The 17,512-nt window shown below is 38.0% G+C and overlaps 1 protein-coding gene across 1 annotated transcript in view; it reads right to left on the minus strand.

Moving 5' to 3' along the window:
• The window catches only part of LOC134527316 (fructose-1,6-bisphosphatase 1), a 315,913-nt gene that overhangs the window by 122,201 nt on the left and 176,200 nt on the right, over positions 1–17,512 (minus strand). Inside the window, exons 3-4 of the mRNA XM_063359876.1 lie at positions 17,112–17,218; positions 3,610–3,757 (exon numbers count right to left, since the gene is read on the minus strand). Coding sequence (XP_063215946.1) covers positions 3,610–3,757; positions 17,112–17,218 — 255 coding nt within the window. The remainder of the gene's footprint in view (positions 1–3,609; positions 3,758–17,111; positions 17,219–17,512) is intronic.

A 17,512-nucleotide genomic window follows, 5' to 3' on the forward strand; every position in this document is an offset into this window, starting at 1 on the left:
GTACTGATTGGATTATTGTAGTTATTGGGTGGTGTGTATCAGGAGGAGAGTGCTATGAAATAAATGGTGGATGCTAGGTATTGGGTTGTGGGTACTTATTTTCTTGTAATGAATACTGAATATCGGGTTTTGGGTGGTGGGTAGTGGGGGGTGGACCGATGTATGGGGTCATGGATTCTAGGTATTAGGAGTAGGTGTTTGCTGGGTTTTATTGGTATCCAGTATATCTGTTGGTGGGAACTAGGTATGGGTAGAGGGAGCTGGATATTGGGTGTAAGTTGCTTTTTATAGGCTGTTGGGTGCTATGTATTGGATGCAGGGTTTGGGTATTGGGTGGTATGTGCTGAGTATAATTTTGTAGGTTTTGGGAATTATTTATTCGGTGCTGATTATAGGTGGTTGGTGCTTTTTATCAGATTTCAGCGATCAGGTCCCGCTACTTTCAAACAGCGCGTCGGGGCGTCAATGGCTTCTCCCACCCTCCTTCCCCCTGCCCTGTTGTTGTGATGTGCTTTGCTTCTAGCCGCCCCTCCCGGGGTTGGCGCATGCGCGATGGTCCGCCCAGAGCCTTTATAAGAGGTTGCTCAGCTCTTTGAAGGCCTTATTAAATTTGGTTTTTTATTTAGGGGACTTCATTGATAGGCCGAGGGAGCAATCACTGGGAAAAAATAATGTAAGTTCAAGTTATTTCTGAAGGTTAGGCAGTGGCCCTACTCATAATGTATTTTGCGAACTTTAAATTTATTTTGTCTTTTCTAAATTCTCAATCGGACGCCACCTCAAAAATTACATCTGGATATAATGTTTTGTGCGTGGGATGTAAACGTTTATTTTTGGAAATTCATTATTTTGACTATTCTGCCCCGCGAGGTCGACTCGTTTGCAATTGTTCTAGTCTTAGTATTATTCTCCTTAGGAATTAATAAGCCATTGTACGCTTATTATTAATCTGTAACCGTTCGTTCGTTATCTATTTAGTATGGTAGCAATATTCACGTTTACCATTTATTTGCCAGCATAGTTATGAGCCAAGTCCCATTCAATTGAGCATGATAGGGCTTGATTTCCTGTTGTACTGCTTGCACTTCAATGTATATTTATGGGTATTACTACATTAGCTTAACGGGATATGTTACCCTTTCACAGATAGTTTAAATGTTTTACTATTTCAGTGTAGCTGTATTTAAATGTACTCATTTGTGCTTGTATGCAAACGTACGGTAATAATTAAGTGAAGCATCTTTGTTAATCCGTAATAAGTAGGAAAGTGTAATTTGTACTTGTTATTAGGGATTTCTGCGCCCCTATTCTGTTGTCCCACACGCATACACACGCATGCAAGTTTTTCTATTCTTATTGAAGCTTATAAAGAGTTGTTTGCACGTCTATAAGTATTTTTTATTGAGAAGTGCACTAATTAAATGTATCCTTATATCATTTATTTTTTTGAATTCCAGGTGTGTTCACCTTTAAAAGCACCTAAAATACACGATCCGTGCTGAATATAAAATAAATTTTATATTCAGCCCCTCCCCGTTACCCCTTGATATCTTTTCCTGGCACATGAAAGCCATGTCCAGGATCCACTTAGTTAGGGCTTTGTAAAGGCTTTCAAGATGTTAGGTGCGAGGTATCATGTATGATGCTTGTTTATGGGTCGTGGGTGCAGGGTACAGGGTGGTGAGGGCTGGGTATTGGCTGGAAACTGTTAGATATCGGGTGGTGTATGTGCTAAGTCTCGGATAGAGGATTATGGTATCTGATTTTTGGTGCTGGTTATTGGGTGGTGGGTGCTGGGTATTGTTTGATGAGTACTGGTTAATGAGAGGAGGGTGCTCTATATTGAGGGGTGAGGTGATGGATTCAGGTGTTAGGTGTTTCGTATTGGATGGTGGATACTGGGTATATAGTGATGGATGCTGGATATGTTGTGGTTGGTGCTGAATATCGGGCGAAGGGTGCTGGTTGTGGTTATCAGGGATTGAGTTTTATATATTGGGTAATATGTGCTTTTTATCGGTTGGCTGGTGCTAAGTATAGGGTTTCTTTGAGCTGAGTATGTGGTGTGTGCTAGATATAGTGGGTAAAGGTTGGTATATGCTGAGTATCATCTAGGTGCTGGGTAATGTGTTGGTTCCTTTTTTGAAGGGTGTATGTTCTATGTATTGGTGGAATGTGCTGGGTATTGGGTGTTGTGTGCTGGAAATCATGTAGTATGTAGTGGGTGATGGGTATGGGTGGTTGGTTTTCAGTATGAGTAGTTTTTTAAGGGTTATATGTGGTGGATGTTGTGGGGAGGGAGTTGAATATCAGGGGTGAGCCCTGGATATTGGGTGCTAGACATTAGGTGGTGGGTGCTTGGGATGGAGTAGTGGGTGCTAAGTATCAGGAGGTGGTTTCTGTGTATCGGGGTTTCGGTGCTGGGTATCGGGTGGTGGGGATAGGTTGGTACATTGTAAGTATAAGGTGGTAAGTATTGGTTATCAGGTAGTGGGTTCTTGGTATCGAGTGGTGGGTGTTAAGTATTAGGGGTTTTTGTGCTAGGTGTCATCTACTGGGTCTTGGGTGCAGATGTGTTGGAGTGATTGTGGTTCGTTGGTAGTGGTTAGTTTAATTGTGGGTGCTGTGTGGTGGGTGCCATGTATCATGTTCTGGCAAGTGTGTTGTAGGTAGAGGGTGTAGTGTATTTAGTGGTAGCTGCTGGTTATCAGGTGGTAGATTATGTGTGCTGGGTGGTGTGTCTGGGTGCTATGGGGTGGTTTCTATGTTGTTTGCTAAGTTATGGGTAGTTGGTGGTGGATGCTGTGTGTATGATTCTGTGATTGGGGTATCTGGTGGTGAGCGCAAGGTATGTGGTGGGATTTGCTGAGTCTCGTTTGATGTATGCTGGGTGGTAGGTTCTTGGTGGGTTGTTTGTAGTACTTACTGGGTGCTGGATGTTGGTGGGTGGTTGCTGGATGGTGACTGGTGGGTGCTGAGACTGGTTTGGTGGGTGCTGTCTGTTGTCTGTTGGGTACTGGGTTGTAGATAATGGGTGGTGGGTGTGATGGTTGGTGATTGGTGGTGGTTGGTGCTGGAAGTCAGGTGCTGGGATGTGGCTGTGGGCCTATGTGTCGGTATATGGGTGCTAGATGCCAGTTGGTGGGTATGGTGTGCTGGGTATCATGTGCCTAGTGCTATGTGGTGTTGGGTTTTATGTAGTAGGTACTATTTGTTGTTTGCTATGTACACAGTGCTGTGTGTTGTTGGTGCTGGGTGCTGAGAGGTAGATACTGTATGGACAGTGATGGGTGGTGGGTTACATGTGCCCAGGTCTGTATGTTGGGTGTTGTGATCTGGGTGCTGGATATTGTGATGTTAGTGCTGGATGCCAGGTTGGTAATGGGTCTTGTGTGCTGTGTGCTGGTTTTGGGGGATCAGTTAATGGTGGTAGCTGGAGGTGCAGGTAGCAAGTAAGTAAGTTGCTGAATCCTGGGTTTGGCTTGTTTTTGGCTGTCTTGTGCTAGGAGTGTTGTAATTGTTGTGTGCTGAATGCTGTTATCTTTCGGATGTTTGGTGTGGGTTTTGGGTGATTTGTGCTATGTGTTAGACATTTTGTGCAAGACGTACAGGGTCCAGGGTGAAGCCATTGACAGAGCTACCGGTGCATAGAACCATCATTGTAGCACTGCCATAGAGGGCGTAGCCGGCCGCTACCAGGTTTCGCCCAGGCTGCAAGGCTTCGGTCAGGAATGGCCCAATATCCGCCGCCCTCTTTCTGTAAACATTGTCAGATTTTTGGTCACTTCTGTTGCTGCAGTTGCTTTGTTTTGCTAACACATCATTAATTAGTTCAGTAATGTTACAACACTAGTTAAAATAATAAATATGCTAGTCAAATAAACATAGACTTGCTTATTTTTAAATAAACTCATCTTACAAATAAGCATATAAGAAATAATAAAGCTGTAGTGATCTAATTTTATGGGTTAAAAATGTGTGCATGTGAGACCTAAATAGTCATTGCATTATATTCTCTACAATAAGAATATATGCCACATGACTATTGCATTATATTCACTACAATAAGAAAATATGTCACATGACTTTCCAAAAAATAAGTAAAAGCAAACAATAAATGTCATGCTTGTAATTTAGGTTTTCAGAATAACTATATACTGGCATGGAATTAGCATAAAAGTTTCGCATGTCCCAACACTTTACACAAATTAAAAAATGTATTTATTACCCACAACTGAAAACTATCTGCTAAATCACTAAACAGAATAAATAATATAATCAACAGATATTATTGCAGATAGAACAATACATTTTCCTAATAATGCTATGCAACTATTATAACAAATTGAAAGAAACCCTTTAACATAATCAAAGATATGGCTGTCAAAATAAACTGTAGAAAAATAACTACACATGTGATTACCATACATCATATTTGTAATGTTATTCATTTATTAAAATATTGATTTTTAATTGTCCATTTGTTAGCTAAAATTTTGGACATGAGATTAATCTTATATAGGTATATATAATTCTTCTGTAGTGTGTATGTGGCTGAACTTCTCTTAAACGGCTGGAAAGATTTTGATGAATTTTTTGTGTGTGATTAAGTTGGTTCGAGAATGGTTTAGATTCACAATTTGATCCAAAGAAAATGTAATTTTTTTTAGTATTTTATTTATTTATTTTTGTTGATCTTTGAATGGTTTAGATTCACAGACACATATATACATGTATATATATGCATATATATACACATGTGTGTGTTTGTGTGTGTGCGTGTTGTGTATTTATTTGTGTGTTGTTAATCTTTGGATGGTTTAGGTTCACAATTGGATCCGGTAGGCAGCGCTGCGATCGCGTTTTAGAATATATATCGATGGCTTAGAATGAAAACCTTGTATCTCATAAAATGCAAATTTTACAGCAGAGACAAAACCTTTTTCTTTCGCCCCCTCAATTAATGGTTGTACAATTTTTTATGTGATTACTAATAAAATATTTTGGATGCCTGAAGAGGGTGTTTTCATATTATTGTAATGTCATTCCTGCTAATTATGACATACAAGGTTTTATTTCTTAATCTGCATACTGCATGAGAATTATATAAGTGGTTTTCATTGTTAATTTGAGATACGTAGTTTTCATACTTGCGTTCTATAATATATACATGGTTTTCAGTGCACATTGTTAGGAGGAAAATAATGAGTTTTAACACACAATACTCATTACATCATTTGTATTTTCCTATAAAATGTACAAATAATGAAAAGATTAGCTTACAAATATTAGACTTACTCCAGATAACAAACTGAAAAATTAAGTTCTTAGTTGAAATAAAGATAACTGAAAATAAGTCCCCATCCTATTAATAACTAAATTATTGAAATCACAAAAATCAAATTGAAATAAAAATTATAATTTGAAAATATTTACTAAGGTACAACACAAATAAATAGCACGAAAGTCAATTATTATGGCCAAATGGCAGTAAAGTTAACAAAGTGGTAATAAAAATAAACATCACAATCAATTAAATGCTTAGTAGGATTTTTTCTTACAATGAGTCATAATAAATTCTAAGGAGAAATCGTTTACAGAAGGAAAATATAAACAGTAGGTAGGCTACTTTATAACAATAGTAGTAAAAACTACTAAATTTTCATTCAACTCATCTGAAGGCATGAAGATGACATGTAACATCAATTAAAATTACGTATTGTACTATACACATAAATATTAAGAGGCCGTGTCAGTAAATGTTTATTTCCAATATTCTGCTCTAGAAGTTCTCTCTTTTAACAGTGAGATTTAGTGGCTTTTTCAACCGAAGGAACTGTAGCCGCAGCGCGTGATAAAGCTACTATACCCTTATCACAGGATTAGTGGGAAGGTTGACAGCTCGAGTTTACTCGACGAAAAATGTATCTGGTTCCTCGACAATCTGAGAGGATGACAATCTGACCGGCGGCTCACTAGGAAATTGCAGATGCAGGGATTCAGAATCAAGAAACCTCACTTTAACAAATGTAGTATGAGTCGTATCTAAAACTAAAACTAAAAATTTTAATACTTTAAACGTATCGGAATACAATTAATCTTCAAACATGTGGTAATTATTCTTTATCTGGATGTAATAGTCCGTGAAAAATAATGTTAGTTGACATTAAAAAGTATACGAAATTCATCATGTAACGTTTTAAAAGGATAATAACATAAATGCATATGCTTAGATATTGCATATGCATCACACACAATCTAAATACAATCTCACTTAAGTCAGACTACCTAATTTTTTACAATGCACCATCATACAGTTTAACAGAGGTAGGTGAACCTCTTATCGACGTTGTTTCAAAGAATTTAAATTTACAAATATTACTATTTATCTTAATACGATATGTAGCCTACCTTTATGAATACGAACATACTAAAACACTAACAAAACTTAATTTTATACATTGCTGTAGCATATTAGAAGACGAAATAACTCACAAGACTAACATTAAGAGGGCTGCATTACAAATTTACTTTACAGAGAAGAAAATATCCTTTCAGGATATTTCATTACCTCATTGATTACATAATACTGCCGTTGATGTGATCGTAGATATAAAGTATTTAAAAAATATATTCCATTATGTTTATGTAAATATTTTGAAAACGTTATTGCTTAAAGATGCTCATTATTTAAATAATAACGAATCTTTTACTTTTATGTACTGAACAAACAAAATACTTATAAGTTAATAAGAATAAGCTTAGTTGAGTAACATCTTCAATTTGTATTGAATTCAATGTACATATCGAAAATCATGTACAATGAATGCAACAGATTGAATTCAATAAATATTTGATCTTGTGAAACGGCCATAATATTGATGTAGATTAGGGACCGGAAAAATTCGCGGTTTCGACGGCCTTCAGGATAGACTGCACATTCCCCTGTACACTCGGGCAAATAACGGCAGTTCATTTGCTGCTGACTTGTTAGTCGTCTCAGCTTGTTTGTCTGTGATTCGATCCTTCTTTGGTTGGTGTTTTATAATTGGTTGAGATTCGTCCAGATGAACAGTAAGCCAATAGCAAAATCATCTAAAAGGTATATGTATTTGACTTCTAGCCTATCGCCGAATGAATCCGCGAATTTTTCCGGTCTCTATTAATTATAGATGCTCACATGCATCGTGAGAGTCCGTATAAAGCCTATTACAATTCTATAAGTATACATTAAAATGCTTTTAAAATATACATGTGTAATATAATTAAAACTTGTTTAAGTAAGATCATCACAAAAAAAATGAAAATCCTTCAACAGTAAGTGATGTTTTATAAGATTTTAACAAAACACATCTTACAATAAGAGAATACTAATCATACCACATAATTCAACACAAAATATACATTCCAGTAGGCGCTACGTAAAAACAACTTCTATTTTTATGCTGATTACTCTGCATTGTTTTATATATATATCATTATTTCTAACTTTTAATATTCTCTACACATTAACTGAAATTACTTATTTACAGAGTCTTAGCTAATGTTGGTCTGTACCACATACAGTTCGTACGATATCTCTACGCAAAACACATACAGTTCATTATTAGTAATATCAATTATATTTCATGAACATAATGAAATTAGTATAGGCCCTAGGTTGTTCACTGTTAATTGAGTACTTCTGAAGTATTTTCATTGTGAGTTAACATACATACCAAATGCCATTCTTCCAGTAAAGTTACAAAGAAGACAACAAGATAATATAACTATGTATGTAGTACCATATTTTAAACTCCTATTAAATGAATAATAACTCAATCTCTATTCTGGACTATTAAGTAATAATTTTTATTACTGTTATTTATAACTTAAATAAAATGACAACTAACAAATTAGTAAAAAATAGAATTACGTGCGATATAGTGTGACATTTGTACTTGGACGGCAAACGAATATAATAAAATGTCTATGACAATGTTAACTTTACTCATTATTATGGAAAGAAACAAAATGGGCAGATAAGCATATTCTACGCTGACATTTAAAAATGCTCAATTCAAAATGAACATTCCCTAGCAAGAAAATTTATTTTATATCACCACAAAAAATCAAACTGCGGCGTCATTTTCCCGATGACAAACAAAAAAGTTGTATGGTCGCGAATAATACATTCGTATAGCGTCACATCAGCGGAATATTCCCTTGGCATAAATGTGTGAAGTCTGTGGCACTTATGGAGAAGTAAACCTTCGCTCGAACACAAAAACAAATGAACGAACAGCTTTTTTTTTTTTTTGATAAGATGTGCAATCGGAGACCCCTGGGGTGGTTGAAGAGTGTCAGGTCCGTCGCCAGACCAGATAGTAAAAGCTCAGGGGCTGAGGATAGAAAAGGCATATCTCCAAATTATTAAGTATAAATGTTGTCATGTAATTGTTAAAGACTTGATTACACCCAGGTTTATAAACCCATCATGATCATGAAGACACTGATCGGAAGGTAATGTGCAATACATTTCAATGGCGTTTTCATTTTTTGCTAAATAATTATAAATATAAGCAAAATTTCAATGTATCTGGACAAATCAAAATATTGATAATATTATTTTCATCACAGAAATAATATATGATATGATAACTAAATTTGAAAAAAGCGGTTATGTTAAATGTATTGTATACTTTCAGTAGGCAAAATTTCCGGCCCCTACCTCTTATAGACTTTGAGAAAAACTGCCTTTTAAAATAACATTGATATAGATAGGAGCGCAAATTTGTGACACGGCCTCTTAAGCCGCGATATTATGTACATTCTTAAGAAATAACTACCTACAGGGAAAGTACACATTGTTAGAACGATGCAAAAACAAAATACCTACTTATTGAGCTAGAATACACACTAAATGAAAAATGACTTAGAGGAAAATACAAGATATTCCGTACTCATGTACAATTCCTGTGAACAATGAACAATGATACTATTCATAGCACTAGTATTCCCGGTTACAAACTGAGCGTGTCCAGCTTCAAAAAAAAATTCTTTACACAAGTGCACAAACCCTCTGAACTACAAACTGCACTTGAATTTTTCATGAAATGTGGCAATCTGTCATAATACACGTGAACTTCTCTGGGCAACACTCCTTTCATTTCTTGAAGATGTTGGAATTTACTCGCTTCTAGAGGAAGTTTTTTTATACAGTGGCTTTAAAACAATGTCTGTTGGCTGTTTGATCCGTCTAGGCAGGTCTGAGTACTCATCTGAAAAGTCAAGCTTAACTTTTAAATTACCATCTTGTGAGTACTCGATACACTTCAGATCTGTAACCATGGGGTCTCCTTTCTTCTTACCTGGACGAATGGAGGACAAAAAATTTAAAGAGCTGTACTTTAAAAAAAATTATGGTAGAGGTACTGTATTTTGTAGGGCTTTGGGTGTATCCGAGCTGTGCGGCAAACTTCAATGTATCCAGCTGGTGAATATATTTCCCGATTTTGTAGTTTCTTTTCTATGGTGCTGTGCATGCAGTCACACTCCATTTGCGTGTGGCCCTTTTTGAGAAACTTCTGAGTAATTGTGAGATCTGTTTCATAGGATGCAAGGAAAAGTGCATTAGATAAGGTACAGTTCCTATTTTGATAGTTGTATCCATCACTGTAGAAAATGACACCATTATAAAAACTTTTGTCTACTTCAGTGAAAATGAAATGGCTGATAATATTAGAAAATTCATCAGCGGTAAGTCTTCCCCCTGTCTCGTCCCAAAGATAACAGAAGACATTACCTGTTTTTAGGTTATAAATAGTAAAATTGTGGATTTTCAATTTTGTTCGGTAATACAGAGCTGATGCTTTTAAAGCAGGACATAAAAGTACTGCCTGTACATCCATAGTGAACACAGCTGTAGTGTTGTTGCTTGTTTTGTCTCTCTCTTTTTCTTGTCGTACTTTGGTTTTCTTGAGTACATGGGCATCATATTCTTCTTGAACCAAATTTCCTTTGTTAAACGAGCAGCAAACATCGCGCTGATATTTTTTAGGTGAAAATAAACCAAGGTTTAATTCATCAAAAACAGAGGAAAATGTAAAAATACTTCCACACAAACTCTCTTTCCCTTCCGACTTGCAATACGACTGATATTGTCTGTAAAGTTCAGCCTTAGACTGCCACTTCGGCTCAAGGTACAATTTCTTTGTATCTTTCCTACAGTAATGTGACTCTAATTTTGGGAGGCTGTCAAAGAATTCGCGAAGAAGTTTATTATGACCACTATCATCTTTGTCTTTCTTCTGTCTGTTTTCATCTGTTTTTGACTTAGTTAGACCTCCTTCGCAGTTTCCTTCTCCTGCATAATCTTCTGATTCTTTTTGTCTGTCTACTTCCTGACATTTCTGACCTTTAGGCGAAGGTACGACCCAGTTTGAAACCATTTACTCTCCTAAAGGTGAAGTGTTCAAAAACATTTTTTTTGCATACTCTCAATCTGTCTTCATTTTGACCAGTGCTTCCCCCCCCCCCCCCCCCCCCCCCCCCAAAACTCACGGAAGTTCTAAAATGTTGACCTTTACAGAATCGCTTGTGAATACGTAAATAATTGTGTAAAGTAGTAAATATATAGCGTATTTTGTTCTCAAAAATCTGGTTTCTAATTATGTTTCTGACAATATTTTCTTTAATGTTGATAGTTAATGTGTTATAAAATCACAAACATAAGAAAACGGGTGTTTAATGTCAAAATGCGCAGTTCTCGTTCTGGATGTTTTTAAATATTAGAAATATACAAAAAATCTTCAAGTAAATTTTGTAGCACACACTTCCAGCTTTAAAATTATGTATAGCTTATATCGGGGAATTCATTGGTTACTGCTGTTGGGGGGGGGGGGGGGGGGGAGTGAGCGCATGCGTATGGCTAGCATGCTCCGACCTGCTACATTCATCTACCCGGCTTCCCTACAATCTACTCTTATCATGAGGTTGTTATTTTTAATATTCCTCTGTTACATGCAGGAATTAAAACATTAAAATTTAAATAGAAACCTAAATCTAATAGTAGGCTAGTTATTAATATATTGATGTATTCATTCGCAATACAAAAGGGAATCAAAAATAATTGTTCGGTGGTGTTTATTTTTACATATTACGGGCGGAAGGAATGAGAGCTCTCCGATGAAACACTTTGGCCTGCGTCATAGTCTCGGCTCGATTCCTGTTGACGAAAATCTGGGAGTTCCTGCTTGGTTTCGAACCCGAAACGCCTTTGACAAAGGCAAGAACTGGATCACTGCAACCACCCCCCCCCCCCCCCCCCCCACCGTTTCGAAATTATTTCGATAATGGTAAATTTGCCATAAAACGTATGAGGGTCAAGTGGCTTTTATGCTAATATGTTTGAGCCTTGGCAGCAAGAACTGGGTTAAGTGGCAGGCACACCACTATTATGCATATTCTTATTGCGTCTCGTTTATTAAGTCTTCGCGATGACGGAGCAGGAGTGGGCTACACGTTCTTGTCTTATCTCGGCAATAGCGTAAAGAGTGGTTTAGTGGTTAGGGTCGAGGCGGGCGGGCTGCAGGACAGCTATGAAAAAAAATGAAGGGACAGTCTTTCGGAGAACTGAAATTACATAGGAAGGATATGGTACTGACTCAATCTAGTCACAAATCTGTGGCTGTTCATCAAAGCGAGTGACTGTGAATCCTCAACAGTTATTCAATCGAATACTCTGTTTGTGTGATGGTCCGACTAGATTAAAAATTTACCTTTCGTACGAACTGGCTTCACGACCACCATCCTTATTCGATTATGTTTCTTTACGTAAAGGAGCGAAGTCATCATTCCTAAAGGTATTTTCTGAGAGCATTACTGATGAAATTAAACCCCAACAAGATACAGGTACTGGTATAGTTATTGATGGAGGCTTTCTCCTCCATAGTGTAACATGGCCAATTGAAGAGACTTTTGGAGAAATCATTGAAAATTACTGCACATATATCGTCACAAAATATGGAATGAACTCAACTGTTGTTTTTGATGGGTACCCTTCAGAGCCAACAACTAAGGGAGAAGAACATTCAAGAAGATCTGCTATAAACTCATCATGTAACATAGAATTTGAGACAAATAAAAAATGTATCACGAAAAAGGAAGCTTTTCTATCTAATACGAATAACAAAAAAATTAATTATGAAACTGTCTGAAGCATTAAATTGAAGGGTAATAAGTTCATTCATAGCCGAGGGAGATGCTAACTTAGACATCGTAAACAGGAATTGAACATCTCAATAAATTCAATGTAGTCATAGTTGTGGGATGAGACACAGATCTTATGGTACTGCTTATAGCACTTGCGCCTGAAAATAACTCTATTCTTTCGAAAAGTAATCTGTGGCAAAAATCCTTCCATTGTTTATTATGACATACAAACACTAGTAAATGTGCAAAAGAGCATCAGAAAACTTCTTTTATTTACATATGCAATTACAGGAGATCATTTTTTGGTTTGGGAAGGACAAAATCTGTTGATGTGATCAAAGTTGTACCACAAGCCAAACTTCAAGCAGAGTTATTTTTGGAAAAAGATGTATCTCACGATGAATTACTCGAAAAGGGAGAGACATTCATACTTGTAATGTACAGGCTTAGAAGATATTCTAATCTGAATGAAGCTCGCTACTACAAATTTACATCCATGACAAGTAAATCCGCTTTAAAATCTAACTTTGATTTATCAAAATTGCCCCCCACATCAGAAGCAGCTCACCAACATCTATTACGAGTTTACCTCCAGGTGCAATATTGGATGGGCAATTAACTTCCACCTACAGATTGGGGTTGGAGGCATGAATATGTAAAGGAAAATTGCAGAAAAATCAAGTTTTAAAACCTGTTCCCAGTACCAAAGCCTTTGCCCCTGATGACCTTCTTTGTCTTGTTGCCTGCAGCTGTAATACTTCACGCGGTAACAATTGCAAATGCAGAAAATCTGGTCTAAGCTGTTCTGTTATGTGTGGAAACTGTAATGGATTATCATGCCTTAACTCTCCAAATTTCGACGAAGAAATTGAACTTCCTCCAGACGACAGTTGTCATTGAAAAGTTTTTAAATGCCCATGACTGATGCAGATGAAGGTCAACATATATTGATTAAGGACAATTTGTTAAAAATTAAGGATACATTACTTTTATATAAGAGGCGGGTGGGCGGTCCGTGATGCTGTCATGAACTACAATTTAATATTTAAAAGATTTTTAACTTGTTTAAAGTTATTCATAATCATGACAGCTACGGGTTTTAGCCAGTCCGGGACACAGCGGAACCATAGGTGGTGGATAATGGAAGGCTCTTTATTGGGTAGGGGTATCTTTCCCCCCTAACCAAAACTGGCTATGCGTATTTAAGTAGAAAATTTATGTACACAGAATTGCTTTAAGTATTTGCTAATGAATATTAGATATATCTATATTATTGTTAACATAAAGTGAAAAAAAGAAAAATGTAAACTAGTTGTTTTATTAATTATTTTATATAAACATGAATACTGTTTAAAACTAGATACATTATTCCTCAAATAATTATGAAGGCTACGCGAACGGACGGACTACGAATACAAAAGGATGCACATAGTAGGTCGGTGCACGCTAGCCATACGCATGCGCTCCCCCCCCCCCCTACCCCCCACCACCAAGCAGTAACCAATAAATTCCCCGATATAAACTATACATAATTTTAAAGCTGAAAGTGTGTGCTACAAAATTTACTTGGAAATATTTTGTGTATTTCTAATATTTAAAAACATCCAGAACGTGAACTGCGCATTTTGACATTAAAAACCCGTTTTTTTTATGTTTGTGATTTTATAATGCCTTAACTATCAACATTAAAGATAATATTGTCAGAAACCAAATTAAAAACCAGATTTTTGAGAACAAAATACGCTATATATTTACTACTTTACACAATTATTTACGTATTCACAAGAGATTCTGTAAAGGTCGACATTTTAGAACTTCCGATAAGGGTGGTGGGGAAAGCACAAGGGGGAGAGGCGAGAGGCGGGGACTTTTGAGGAAAAACGTGTCTTATAAGGGTCCTACATCTGACAAAAATTCAGCTTTCCCGGAATTAGTTGCGACAAAAAACCTTTATTTCCTGGGCTAGTGGCAAGTGATAGTTGTGGTTTCCTTCGTGCTGGGCGTTAGTTACTGGGTGTAGTCTGCTTGGTGATATGTACTGCTGTAGGTTATTAGAACTGGGTGGGTCTGTTCGACACTCAATGGTAGGAACTGGGTGTTATCTGGTGGGTGCCTGGGGGGGGGGGGGGAAACTGAGAATGGACTGCTGATTGCTGGATGGTAGGTACTGAGTAAGGTCTGCTGAGAGCTGGTTGTTAAACCTGGGTGTTGGGTGATTGATAGTGTGTGATTTGTTGGGTGCTCGGTGATTGATATTGTTTTGTTTGATGGGTGATGGATGGTAGATTACAGCATATTGTCTGTAGGATTATTTGTAGTTAAGTACTTGGTATGATCTGTTCAGAGTTAGGTGGAAGGTGCTAGGTGTGGTCAATAGGGTGGAGAATGGAATGTGCAGTTTTGGTGTGCAGAGTGCTGGGTGATAGGTATTGTGTGTTGTACACTTAAGTACATTTTGGTAGGTACTGGGTGTTGTGTGCTGGGTTTTTTATGGTAAGAACCAGGGAGTGTTCTGCTAGGTGTTGGGTTCTAAGTTTGGTCTGCTGGGTGGTTTGGACTGGGTTTGTTCTGCTGGATGTTGGGTTGTAGATACTTGGTGTTGTCACCTGTGTACAGGAAAGAAGTTATCTGGTGTTGTCTGCTGGGTGCTTCGTGGTAAGTAATTGATGATTTCTGCTAGGTGTGGGTGGTCAGTACTAGGTAAGGTCTGCTCGCTGCTGGGTCCTGGGTGGTGAGTACTGGGTATGGTCTGCTGGGTGCTGGGTGGTCGGTACTGTATGTGATCTCCTGGATATGGGTTGTAGGTACTGGGTGTGGTCTGCTGGGTGAAGGGTTGTATGACTAGGTGTTGTCTGCTGGATGTAAGTTGTTAGCTCAGGGTATGGTCTGTTGGGTGTTGGGTGGTAGGAATTAGGTGTAGACTTCTAGAAGTGAGGTACTAGGTGTGGTCTGCTGGTTTGGGTTGTAGGTACTGGGTGTGGTTTGCTGGATGCTGGGTGGTAGTTACTGGGTGTGGAGTATAGGTACTGATTGTGGTCTGCTGGGTGAGGTATTAAGGTACTGAGTGTGGTTTCTGGGGGTGATCTGCTGGGTCTGGGTTATAGGTACTGGGTTGATTTGCTGAGTGTTTGGTTGTCGGCACTAGATGTGGTCACCTGGGTGTTAGGAGAAAAGTACTAAGTGTGGTCTGCTGAGTGTTGGATAGTGGGTACGGGAGTAGTCTGCTGGGTGCTGGGTGGTAAGATCTGTGTTGTGGATTTAGTGGTAGATAGTAGACACTGTTTGTAGAATTTTTGGGTGCTGCACGAACTAGATGAATTCTGCTTGTTACTAGGTGGTAGGGACTGAATGTGATCTGCTGGGGGTTGGTTGGTGGGTACTTGGTGTTGAGTGGTAAGTACGGGTAGTAGTAGTAGTCTTCTGGTGCTAGGTTGTTGGTACTGGGTGTAGTCTAGTAAGTTCTGAGTAGTAAGGATAGGGTTTGGTATTTAGCTTGGTGATGGAGATAGATACTGTGTGTTTTTGTTGGGAGCTTGGTGGCAAATAAGAATATTTTCTTTTTGGTTCTTTGTTGCAAGTAGTGGGTGTGGTCTGCTGTATATTGGGTGGTAGGTACTGGGTGTGGTCTACAGGTTGCTGGGTGCTAGTCACAAGGAGTTGTCGGTTGGGTGCAGGTTTAAAATGTGGTGTAAGCAGTTTGCTGGTAGCTGGGTGGTGGTAGGTAAAGGATGTGTTATGCTTGGTGCTAGGTTCAAGGCACTGGGTGCTGGTTGGTAGGTACAGGAAGTTTTCTGCTGCATGCTGATGTGGTATGCTGCATGAAGGTGGTAGGAACTAGGTGTGTTCTCCTGAGTGATGGGTGATTTGTACTGGATGTTGTCTGATGAATTCTTTTTGGTAGATACTGGGTGTGATATACTGGGTGGAAAGGTAATGTTTGTTGCCTTTTGGTTCTGGGTGGTAGGTTCTGGGTTGTACGATCTAACTGTTGTTTTCTGTGTGCTGGGAGGTAGGTTCTAGGTGTAACCCACTGGGGGCTGGGTGATAGGTGCTGGGTGGTAGGTGCTGGGTGTAGTATGCTGGTTTCGTTTTGGTAGGTGCTGTTTCTTGTCTGCTGGGTGGTAGTTACTGGGTTATGTTTGCTGGTAACTGTGTAGTAGGTACTCGGTTGTGGGGGATTTGTCGGTAAATGTGTAATAGAGGCTGGGCTGGGTGGTGGGAGGGTTTGGGTTTTTGGTCGTGAGTGTCGGGTGGTGTGGGTACTGGGTTCTGGGATTTTGTTTGTTTGTGCTGGGTTTTGTTTGCTGGGTGCTGGGTTATAGTTACTGTGTGTCTGCTGGGTGATGAGTGGTATATACTGGGTGTTGTCTCCTGGGTGCCGGGTGGTATGTACTGGGTGGTGGGAGTGATTGTTGAGCTTATTTGTTATAATTTCAACCGTGTAGTCGCCGTCACAATTTCTTACACTAAGTTTTGTTTTCATCCATTCTTAGATTCATTTTGTCATTATAAATTTATAAAAAAATAATTGTGCAATAACTTACTAAAGAGACGAAGGACTATGTTCTTTTTTAACATAAAAAAATTATGGGTTAATGTTTGCTTGAGTAACTCAGTCATGTTTAATATAAATTTTCATTGTTCGCTATTTTGCATGAAATAGTGGAGTTTTACAAAAAGCGTGCCTGCTATTGTTCGAAAAAAATTAGATATTTAAATAATTGTTTAGCTTTATCTTTTGTAATATTACTAGGTACAGATGGTAAAATTGTCAACAGATTTGTATTCAAATTTTAAAGTGTAGCTGGACATATAAACGATAAACAGTATTCAAATTAAGAATGATTTGGTTCTTAAGGACGATTGTTACTGTTTTATAATTTTAATACATTTTTAATAGCATATTTATAATATCTCACCTGTAAATTGCGAAGATGGACCCAATAGACACCAGACAATCGATATTGGAAGAACCATCTAGCGGATCAAAACACACAATGTATTTTCCTTGTTTGTCAGCATCCACCTGTAAAATAAATTCACACAACTGTTGTAGAATTTTACAACATACATCATACACACACCAAATTAAAAACCTTCAAAGTTATTCTGGCCTACTAGAGGTAAAATAAATGACTATTGCTAAAGCAGTTGTGAAGGTGCTAGAACATTCCCGAAAGGTGGAGAAGAGAGGTGGCGAGAAGCTAATTGTCAAATCGAGAAGAAATGAGGAGATAACTGCTTGTTTAAGGTGTGGCAAGGAGGTAACTGCCTGCTGTACATGATGTGAGGCCTGGTGAGGAAGTAACTGCCAGCTCAA

The sequence above is a fragment of the Bacillus rossius genome, chromosome 1 (assembly GCF_032445375.1).
Source record: "Bacillus rossius redtenbacheri isolate Brsri chromosome 1, Brsri_v3, whole genome shotgun sequence".
In the NCBI taxonomy this organism is placed as follows: domain Eukaryota; kingdom Metazoa; phylum Arthropoda; class Insecta; order Phasmatodea; family Bacillidae; genus Bacillus; species Bacillus rossius.